Source organism: Terrapene carolina, unplaced genomic scaffold (assembly GCF_002925995.2).
Source record: "Terrapene carolina triunguis isolate 2854851 unplaced genomic scaffold, T_m_triunguis-2.0 Scaffold58, whole genome shotgun sequence".
Taxonomy (NCBI): Eukaryota; Metazoa; Chordata; order Testudines; family Emydidae; genus Terrapene; species Terrapene triunguis.
The window spans coordinates 9,636,001-9,647,787 of NW_020664409.1; the positions used below are offsets into that span (position 1 = coordinate 9,636,001).

General features: G+C 38.8%; 1 protein-coding gene across 2 annotated transcripts in view; it reads left to right on the top strand.

Moving 5' to 3' along the window:
- Positions 1 to 7,008, top strand: part of CDKAL1 (CDK5 regulatory subunit associated protein 1 like 1) — a 648,436-nt gene extending 641,428 nt beyond the window's left edge. For both annotated transcript variants that reach the window (XM_026660497.1, XM_026660489.1), the window contains one exon: positions 6,363 to 7,008. In XM_026660497.1, coding sequence (XP_026516282.1) covers positions 6,363 to 6,557 — 195 coding nt within the window. In that variant the 3' untranslated portion in view covers positions 6,558 to 7,008. The remainder of the gene's footprint in view (positions 1 to 6,362) is intronic.
- Positions 7,009 to 11,787: the final 4,779 nt, after the last annotated feature.

The window sequence follows — 11,787 nt, forward strand, 5'->3', positions numbered from 1 at the left end:
ATGCATAATGCATATTTTAACATTTTTTCTTTTAATTTTTCACATATGCTTGTTGTGCCTGATTATTTAAGATCTGTACAAGTGTGTATGTAGTACTGCAGCAGTTCTCAAACTGTGGGTCAGGACCCCAAAGTGAGTCACGACCCCATTTTAATGGTGTCACCAGGGCTGGCATTAGACTTGATGGGGGTTGGGGCTGAAGCCATAGTCTGAGCCCCACTGCCCAGAGCTGAAGCCCTCAAGCTTTGGTGCCCCCCAGGGCAGTGGGACTTGGGCTTTGGCCCCCCTGCCTGGGGTGCTGGGGCTCGGGCTTCTGTCCCCCTTCCCAGGGTCGTGTAGTAATTTTGGTTGTCAGAAGGGGGTTGCGGTGCAATGAAGTTTGAGAAACCCTGTAGTACTGTATGGTTGGAATAAAAGATTCAGCAGTCTAATTTATCTTGAGATATATTCAGTCAAATAATTTTTTACTGTAGTTAGCTAACACTTCAAGCTCTAACAATGCCCCTGAACCACAAAAGAAATTTGCATATAAGAAATGTTTTGAATCCGTTAAAACCTCAGCTCAGAGCTGAAGAATAGCTATCATGTCTTTGTTGACAAACATGAAGTGAGATCTTACAAAACAAAACAAAAAACTAGGCTGTGATTGACAGATGCCAAACCTTCAGTTTTGATGCACTTTCATGCACTGCAGTTTAAGTCAGGGACTAGAGCATCAGAAAGACAGCAATCAATGTGGCTGTACAAGAGCATGCAAAATATATTACTCCTGGCAGTTGTCAGGGCAGAATTATTCAGAAAATAATCTGAAATGCATTTGATCATGTGCTAGATGGTTTAATAATTTATATTGTACCTTATTAGCAAAGTCTTGTGTTTACTTTGCTGTTGCCAAAATAAGATGAAAGACTAATTCAGTGGAAATACGAGACGCTGGACTCAAAGTGGCTGTTTTTGCATTTGTGTTTGATAATTTCTCCCCACTTTTTTCCCTTCTCTCTCTCATTAGTGGGGACAGTGTTTCTATTAATTATGAGGTTACCAACAGTTTTAATTTTGAACTGCTTATTTCTGGAAAATAATATCAAGACTCAGTTATGGCACGCATCTTTTTATACATGTGCTAGGTGATTTTAGAAGCATAATAAGAGTTACCTGTGTATTTGATCCAAATGTTTTTCAGATGAAAAACAGGCTCGTCTAGCTTTATTCCTATTGACTTACACTTGATTGCATTATACAGTACTTTTTCCCAATTCCTGAAGTTATGAAAATCCATTCAAACTAGATTTAAGGAAATGTTATACTTCCACTGGATACAGATTATGTATGGTGAAAGTTAGACCAACTCAGAATCTTACATATGTGCCTTGAAGATTTTCTTGGAAGTAAATACATGTTTTATCAAGACTCTCACAAACAAGACACTATGGTATATCCCACCATATAAACTTAATGCAATGCAGGATTGGGGAGTGAGCTCAGTAATCAGACTTATTGGAATGATGCTGTCGAATACAAGTGAGATTCTTATCCCCTTCCAGTCCATTCATGCAAGATAAAAGGGCCAGAGTGACGGGCCTAAAAGGGCCCTAATAACCTGGGTTTTGATTGGGAGAGATTTCCCCTTGCAAGTCGTGGTGTTGGGAATGTGTAGGGGTTGGGGCTGGGAGTAGGAAGGATGCGTCTGTGGCAGGCCACAATACACAGCACTGCGGAGAGTCCAAGCAGCTCTGCAGACCGTAGGGCAGCCTCTGGTAGCAGCCATAATTTAGGCCTTACTAGAAATAATTTGCCAGTATAGCTCTATCAGTAGAGGTATACTGGCTACGCCCCTCCCCCTCCAGTGGAGACGCAAAATTCTTTTGCTGTATAGCTTACAGCCAATTCCCCAAATGGAGTAATTAATACCGGCAAAAGGCTTTTTTTGTGTGCATCCACACTAGGACTTTTGCCAACATAGCTGTCATTCGGGGTGGAAAAAAATTACCCTCCTGATCAACATAGCTTTGCTGTCTGTCTAAATTACACGTTGGCCACTCAAACCCTGGAATAGCCCAGGATCAAGAGCTTGCAAAGGTAGATTTAAATGCACCTTAGCGCCTCTCCCCCAAGCTGCAAATTCTGTGCTTCACCTCTTAGAGATGCAGCACAGAATCTTATCCAATATTACTAGAAGCCAGTGGCAGCTACTGCCAGGTAGGGGACAGATCTTATTTCAGAGGCTGTTGTGCAAGATTGGAACAAGTGGCAGGTGGACAGAACCAGATTAACGCATTCCTCATTAATGCATCTTCTCCAACATATAGTAATGAGAGCAGGACAAATACTTTAAAGAAAAGTTTACCATATTACCTGTGCAGCGATGTTGCAAGACAGGATTTTGAAACAGGTTAGAGAGTAGTTGGTAGAGTCTGTGCTATGTAACAGATGAACATACTAATGACCCTGCTTACACAAATGAACATTTTTCAGGCTTTCCTAAAGAGAAACAGAAATATATGTGATACATTGAGAAGTAAAACTAAAACAAAATAATCACATTATGTGAAAATCCTGATCTTGTAGTCCATATGGAAGTATTAAACCAGTATAAATTTTCTACTGATTTCAGTATTAAATGATTCAGTTGGAATAAAAGTAACATTTAATATAAAAATAGTACTGTACAAATTTATTAGATAATTACACTTTTGTTCTAACGGGTTTGACAGTGTCCATTGTAATCTGTGATACTGTGAAAATGTGATTGTTTTGTGGAAAGAGTTTCTCAAACTTGATTGCAAATATAAGTACATGCTTCAGAGATTAAAACAAAAGATGAAAACAAAATAAAACTGTAGTGCAGTTGTCAGAAATTTATCCACATTGCAGTAAAGTTGCCATATGAGAAAATGAAGTAAGAAAATAAAAACATGCATATTCAAACAAATAAAACATAGTATTGTGTTCCAATCCATTAATCCTACTGGTGAGAAATATCAAAGCATCATTACCTTCACATATTTTTAAAAAGATAAAACAGGTTCTTACATTATCTGTAATGATCCCCAAACATATTAGATAGATACTCCTGGGGGGAATTCTGTGCAAAAAAATTAAAAATTCTGCACATATTTTAAAATGCTGCATATTTTATTTGTCAAAATAACGCAATGTAATCATCTTGGTTTCATTTATTTAGGTAATTTATTTAAACTATAATACAATGGATGGAGAATGGGAATGAGGAGCATTGGAGGAAATCCCCAAACCCCCTTGCCTAATAGTAATATAGCTAGGTTTGACCCTTTATTTCTAGTTATTAGTCAACAAATATATTCAGCTCAGTTGTTACGTCATAGGAAAGAGCAAGCGAGGGCTGGGGAATCAAACTCTCAATTTATATTGGCTACTAATTTATACTGACCATCACGAGAAAGGTCAGTAGCAAACAGTTCATGGAGCACATTTTTTCAGTCCAAAAATTTAGACCAGTTCTAGTCACTAAAGCACCATAAGCATTTATAAGGCCATTCTGTCCTTTACACCACTCTGGCAATGTAAAGAAGCCTTAAAACTTTTACACCTATTTTATACTCCTGGGGGAATTCACAAAGACAATGGGAACAATTCACTAAGCAGGCAAACTGCTACATTCTGTTCTGCCTGAGGGGACAGAGCCTGCCCCACACTGACTTCCTCAGAAACACCCCAAAGCCCTGCCCCTCCACGCTAAGCATGCCTCAATAGTGAGTGAGAGGAACAGAGTCTCTGTCTCTCTCACACACACACACACGCGCGCGTGTACGACTGCCCAGCCCCCCTCATGTCTCTACCGACTGCTCCAGGTGCCCAAACTGACCTGCCTGCGCTGCAGGGGAGGGGCATATGACTACTCTTGCGGTTTCTCTTTGCTTCCCCATCAGAAGTCATTTTTCTGTGCAGAAGCAAAGAAATCTGCAGGGGACATGAATTCTGTGCATGTGCAGTGATGCAGAATTACCCCAGGAGTAGATAGAAGATGAGATTCTGGTAAGTACATTCAAGGGTTCTTATGTGTAATATACTATGCATCTGGAGAGTAGTGAAAGCCAGTACCTGGAAACACAGGCCAACATTTTCAAATGTTGATCCCTAATGTTAAACTTCTAAATTCATATTTAGGAAACTAACAAGAAATGGTCTGATTTTCAAAGATGCTGAGTACCTGCAGCTCCCATTGACTTCACTGGGATTTGTGGGTACCCAGCTTTTCTGATACCCGAGCCACTTTTATTTAGGTGACTTAAATATGGGCTGAGGAATCTAACTTTAGTTACTCAGGTTTGAAAACATTAGACAGAATTAAATATCAGCATAAATCAGTCTTATAAATTTGTTTTGAAATTTTAGACACAGATGCACAATCTACGTAACCTACAGTATGAAAAACACCTAATATTTTATTTGGCCATGAAAAGAAATTATTTGCCTCAGATGAGTAGAATTTTGAAGACATGCAGTTTTTGAGGAGAAGAGAGGTTTCCTCCAACTTTGACCAGTCTTAGAAACTAATATATTACTGGGTAGCTTGTTTCAGATAAATAAAATCCTTAATAATTGGTTTTCTGTGGTTTCCAGTTTATTTTGCATATAAAGGTTAATTAGCTTTGACTCTTGGAATAAAATAGCTGTAGCCAGTTATTAATTTTTTAGATTCCTTAGGAATAGATTTTAATTACTCTACCTATCAGTACAGAGCAATATCCGTCGACACATGCAATATTTTATGGTGAAAAACTAACATATTCTTCACAATGTAGTGATGCAGTCCTGGAATCCTTTAGTTTTAATATCTTACACTGGAAAGCACTGTGTCCCAATATACTTGTCCATTTACTTATCCTTCCTTCATCCAGTTGACAATCTTTTACCTAGAGTACATGTAGCAAGTCATCTTCATTTCACATGTTACATGGTCAGAAATCCTCCAACTAGCATTGTGTGCACTCTAAATTAACAACACCTCAGATGTTAAAACTGCACTTACTTGAGGCTGCATTTTGCCCCTTTGATATTTGTTTAAGCAGTTATAATAATTTTCCTTCCACAAATACTATAACAGTATTTAATCCTGGAGTGGATAAAGGAAGTCAACTGTTTAGGCTGTGCTGTCCCACTTAGACGTGGGCAGGCACCTTCAATGGTTTATATGCGTTGTATTCAGTCAGCAGCTACATTAGCCATGGACAAACGTGCACACAGTCCTGTTACAGCAGCTTAGGAATGTATGATTGTTCAGACAGGCACTTTGTAGTACAAGTGGAAAGCAAAAATAATGATGCCCAAGTAGAAAAAGTGAGGGGCAAAAAGTGATTCTTCAAAAATATTTTTAAATGGGAGATTTCAAGAAGTTAAAATCCGAGTGGTTCATTCCAATTTATTAAAGAAAGAAAGAAAAGGAGTCTAGGAAAAAGTGTAATGTAAACCAAGCATAAGCCAAAATAAACAGAATGAAAAAATTAAATGTTATGACAACATATTAGTAAACCTTTTTTGTTTTATACTCTTTTCCATCATTTACACCTTCTTGCAGATGTATTGTGATGGCATTTAAACAGACATTGTGATTTTTTAACCATACAACTCTGTTGAACTAGATATGTGTTGCAGTAGAGAACACTTCCGTTAGGCTTAATTTTAGCATTCAGATTTTAAGCTGAAATGGCGACTCAGCGTGCCGTAACCATGCTGCAGTATAGATCCAGCTGCTACTGAGGACTGTTGGGGCTTTTAATCAGGTTGAGAGTGGTAATAGCAGCCCTAGCAGGGGACCTTGAGACTCAATATGCTGAACAAGAAGGTGAGTGTTTTAGCACAGCTGCCTGGTGAGGGTCAGGGAAAAAGTGCTGGGGGAGGACTTTGGAACACCACTGAGCTGGCACACCAGGGGTAGACACAATGATTGACATTGGCAGGGCACTGCTGTGGAAAAGATGGCAATGTTGTTAGTCCCCTATATTGCTAGCTATACAGTCTCATTTGAAGGAACCAAAGAGAGGGAGGGTAGTGAGATAGCAAAACAAAAAAAAGACACCCTCCCAAACAACTTCTCTTTGACATTGTTGCCAAGCAATTTGTCTGTTCTGTTAACAGTTTTATTGATTTGGAAATTAATGTCACTGAAGAGACTGACTCTGTATGGCATCAGCACAAATTCTTCACCATATATGAGAAATAAATGAGATAAACAACAAGAATTCAAGATGCAGTACAGACTGAATTATTGTTTGACTTGAAAAGGGACATTATTACTAAGGGGAGATTTCCTTTGTACTTGATATACATCATCAAATATAATTAGCATGCAAGCTTAATCTAATTCCTGCATTTCTCTACAGGAGTTCAAATATGTGCTGGAAAATGGCTTGAATTTGAAAGCATGCCCCTCCCCTGGGATCCGAGAAAAAGCATCATTGAGTTCCAGGATGGTGATGCAACTTCCTTGGCTGCAAGAAGGAGGTGGACTGAAGATGCTGTCTGTCAGCCTGGCTTTACTGGCAATTCTTGTTACTTTTTATTATCGAGGTGTTTAAATAAAACACTGAACTGAACTGAACGAAGCTTTTGTGAACAAAAATAAAGTGCTGATTAAAATCTTCAGAGGAAATCTATTTAAAAAACGGATGTAAACTGAGCAATAATTTGTACTCACCCTAAGCCTTTCCTTTCATCCATAGTTTAAGTGAGACCCATCCTGCTCCTATTTGCATTCTGTGGTTATTTTATCAAGAGCAGGAAAATGGTTTGTCACAGCAGACTTTCTCTTATAGATTTGTTTTCTTTAAAGAAGAAACAGGTGTTTGCTTATTTGTCTTTTACGTAGCTGCAGGTAAATGCGTGTGTAGGAAACCCATTAAATTGTTAAGGAATCTTTTCCTCCTGCAGAAGTATTGGTAATTTCTTGGGATGCTGAGCATTTTAAGCTGCCTTAAACGTTTTTCTTGATGCTTGTCTTTGTATATTAAAATCAAATATTCAGTAGTAGAACTGTTCGACCATTGCAATTTGTATCTGTCACCACTGGTGTGTCAGCCATGTCTGAAGTAATTTTTGACCTATGACAAAGAAACATCAGTAGCTCAGCCTCCCAACTAGGAACATTAAAGAACAGACCGGTACCCACTTTGTATCCATCTCTTCTCTCCAGCTCTCCACCAGAGTACCTTGTAAATAAACAGTTATCTTTGTACAAATTTCCAAAATTGCAAAGCCATAGTTCACGCTGTTTAGAGGCTTAATATGCTTGTGGATAAATTAACAGGATGGATTTCTGGCCCCATTAACTTAGTTGCAGCCAGAATTTCACCCACAACTTTTTATGATCTCAGAATTTTTGCAAAAAAAAAAAAAAAAAAAATGCATCTCAGCAGAAGGTAGGAGAAAATGGCTGCATATACTGTGGTTCTCAAATCAAGTCTTCCAAAGGTATTTGGAAGTCCTTCAGAATGTCACCATCTTACTTTTGACTTTGAGGGGTTGCTCTTACACATTCTATTATAGAGCATTCTTTATTTGCCTGATTTGTGGCTGGTAAACTTTGGGTATAGATCAAGGATGGATAAACCAATTCTAATCAAATAAGAACTCAACTGGGCCTTCAGGCAAAACACAAACTGAACCCCCCGCTGTTTGCTACTTGAGGCTACCATTGTAGACCAATGATAAACTTCAACTAATGCAACTCTATTTTATGGAGCAGGTCAGCATGAGTACATTATATCTCTGTTCTGTGCTCCCAGTGCCTTCCATTCAAGGCGTTAATTTTTAATTTGTACAGCATAATTATGGTTTGAGACCTAGGTACACAAAAGAACATCCCTCTATGCACCATCACAGTGGTTGAGAAATCTGATACATTGAGTCTACTCTGAATTTGTATAACCATAGTATCTAGGAGCCCGTGTCATAGATCAGGATCCTGTTTTGCTGTCCTAGGTGTTGTAGAAACACAGAACTAAAAGATAGCCTCTGCCCCGCAAAGCACACTGAAAAAAAAAAAATAAAATAAAATAAAGTATCCCTAAAGCCTACGCATCCTCACTCTCTCACGCATATATTCATTCACAGTAACCATTTGAGTATGTCTTTGGCTATTTAGTAATCAACACCTTTTTTTAGGGCTGTCTAGAAATTAAAAAATTAATCACGATTAATTGCGCGATTAAAAAAATTAATCGTGCGATTAATCTCACTGTTAATAATAGAATACCATTTATTTAAATATTTTGGATGTTTTCTACATTTTCAAATATATTGATTTCAATTACAAAACAGAATGCAAAGTGTAGAATGATCACTTTATATTTACTTTTGATTACAAGTATTTGTACTGTAAAAAAAAAAAAAGAAATAGTATTTTTCAATTCACCTAATACACTACAGTACTTGTAATCTCTTTACCATGAAAGTTGAACTTACAAATATAGAATTATGTACAAAAATACCTGCATTCAAAAATAAAACAAGATAAAATTTTAGAGCCTGCAAGTCCATTCAGTCCTACTTCTTATTCAGCCAATCGCTCAGATAAACAAGTTGTTTACATTTGCAGGAGATAATGCTGCCCACTTCTTGTTTACAATGTCATCTGAAAGTGAAAACAGGTGTTCTCATGACACTGTTGTAGCCGTCATCCTAAGATATTTATGTGCCAGATGCGCTAGAGATTCATATGTCCCTTCATGCTTCAACCACCATTCCAGGGGACATGCGTCCATGCTGATGATGGGTTCTGCTCAATAACAATCCAAAGCAGTGCAGACTGATGCATTTTCATTATCTGAGTCAGATGCCACTGGCAGAAGGTTGACTACTATAACGAAATATATGGCAGACTGTGGGTAAAACAGAGCAGGGGACATACAATTCTCCCCCAAGGAGTTCAGTCACAAATTTAATTAACACATTTTTTTAACAAGCATCATCAGCATGGAAGCATGTCCTCTGGAATGGTGGCTGAAGCATGAAGGGGCATACGAATGTTTAACATAGCTGGGCCATAAATACCTTGCAATGCCAACTACAAAAGTGCCATGCAAATGCCTATTCTGCACTTTTTGAGTGCAGTTATGTAACAACAACAAAAAATCTACATTTGTAAGTTTCACTTTCACGACAGAGATTGTACTACAATACTTGTATGAGGTGAATTTAAAAAATACTATTTCTTTTGTTTATCATTTTTAGCCCTGGTCTACACTACGTTGCCTCCTCGCCTGCTTTTGCAGGTTCTAGTTCTGCACATACTGCAGGATAATGTGCGAGGTGCTTACAATACTCACAACAGCAGCGGTGAGCTGAGTGGGCTCCATGCTTGCCGTGGTATGGCGTCTGCAGGAGAGCAGAGTTGCAGGAGAAGCAATGGATGACGACGGATGCCACGAGAATAGATATTTATACCGAACGACGAGAGGACCTGCGAGGTGGATTCATGGCAGCAGGAGAGCAGAGTTACAGCGGAAGCGGTGGAGGACGACGGTTAGCACTGTGCACATTTCCCGAGGAAGAACACACGTTCCCGGGAGCCCATAACAGACAACATGGAGAAATTCACTATTGAGACACGAGCAGGAGAGCAGAGTTGCAGCGGAAGCGGTGGATGACGACGGGATGCCACGAGAATAGCTATTTATAAAGAACTACGAGAGGACCGGCGAGGTGGAATCATGGCAGCAGGAGAGCAGAGTTGCAGCGGAAGTGGTGGTTGGATGACGATGGTTAGGAGTCCTACTGCACCGTCTGCTGAAAGCAGTATGGCGTCTGCACAGAAAAAAGACGCAAAACGATTGTCTGCCGTTGCTTTCACGGAGGGAGGGGTGACTGACAACATGTACCCAAAACCACCCGCGACAATGTTTTTGCCCCATCAGGCATTGAGAGCTCAATCCAGAATTTCAATGGGCAGCGGGAACTGTGGGATAGCTACCCACAGTGCAACGCTCCGAAAGTTGACGCTAGCCACGGTACTGTGGACACACTCCGCCGACTTAATGCACTTAGTGGGGACACACACAATCGATTGTATACAATCGCTTCCTAAAAATCGACATCTATAAATTCGACCTAATTTCGTAGTGTAGACATACCCTTACAGTGCAAATATTTGTAATCAAAAATATACACTTTGGTTTCAATTACAACACAGATCACAATGTATATGAAAATGTAGAAAAACATCCAAAATATTTAATACATTTCAATTGGTATTCTATTGTTTAACAGTGCGATTAAAACTGTGATTAATCGCGATTAATTTTTTGAGTTAATCGCATGAGTTAACTGCGATTCATTGACAACACTACTTTTCCCAAACAAAAAGGAGCCTCGACTGTGTCTGTTTTTAGATGACTGTGGTAGCTTTGCGCTCTCTACTTCAAACTCTTTTCAGTGAGAAATCTATCACGCGACAAAAACTTGAATGGCAAGGGCATGTTAAATCTGCTCTAAACACCAACCTGATAACGTTTTTTTTCTGCTGTTTGGGCAGCATTGACATTTAATCCTTTCGTTAAACAGCATTCTTTTACTGATGACATCCTCATTTAGCAATGCGCATAAAACACAGATTGACTTTTTGCATAAACCTTATTTTTAAGAGAGAGAAAGAGAAAAGGTACATTTTGAGGAGAGTTCATACACCTCTGTCACATCGCTGCCTGCATATTTCTGAACATCTGACAGCTTCTGTTAATTTAGTTTCACTCCCTAGTTCAACTTCCCATATGGAAAGCTGGAGTGATTTTTGAATAACAGCCAATAATATCTGAAGTGGCAGCAACTGGCAACTCTGACACTGATCTTGGCTATGGCCATTACCCAGAATCCCTCTGTTCTTCTTGAGAAGCAATTACAATTTCACAGGTTGGAATTAAAATTCCCTGTGGTATGCAATAGAGTAACTGAAACTGTCAAACTGATTTCAAGCTGCTAATCTTTCACTGTGGTATGAGTGAAAATAGAGTCTCTCTTACCCATACACAGGTCTGACAACTTAAAAGCTCCAATCTTCCAATTCATTGGAATACATACGGAGGGTGGCTTGCTCTGCCCACACACAGGATGTCTATAAATATGTCTGTGAAAATGTGTGTTAATATTAAGCTTATATTTTAAAATAGCTTGTCATGATAAGTGTTATTTCAGGGACTGACTAAGACAAAGATAAAGAAGTAACATGGAAGAGTTCTGGGGATGTGAAAGGATGGGTATTGTTTTGCTACATAGCTACATATATATAAAAACAATTATTTCTGTTTTTTTCTGAATATGTGATATATTTCAGGGGACAAGGAGATAGTTTGCAAGTGTTCTAAATAGTTTTATTTTAATTGCATTTGTTATTTATAAACACTTCACTTTAATTTAAAAATTAAAATTATACTTAGTGCTAAAGTATAGGAAAAAGTGAGGAAACTTTTGTAAACCTGTGGCATTGACGTGAGCAGGACAGAAGAGGGCTATGGGAAAGCTAGGGAATACCTATAGAACTGCAGTGCAGATCTGGGCTGAGGAATAGATTCACGGGAGTTAGTGCCCACTTGCAAAGCCTCCATTGTCTTCAGTAGTGGCAGGAAAAGCCCTTGCTTTGGATAGTTAAAACAACAGTGATCACTGCAAAACTGGTCTAGTTAAATACCAGCTAACTGTTGTTTTTCTTTAGCTTTGTATTTCATTCTTTCTGATTTAGGGCAGGTTAAAATGCTGCAGTGGTGCAGCTGTGCCACTGTAGCGCTTAAGTGAAGATGGTCCTACGCTGATTTGAGA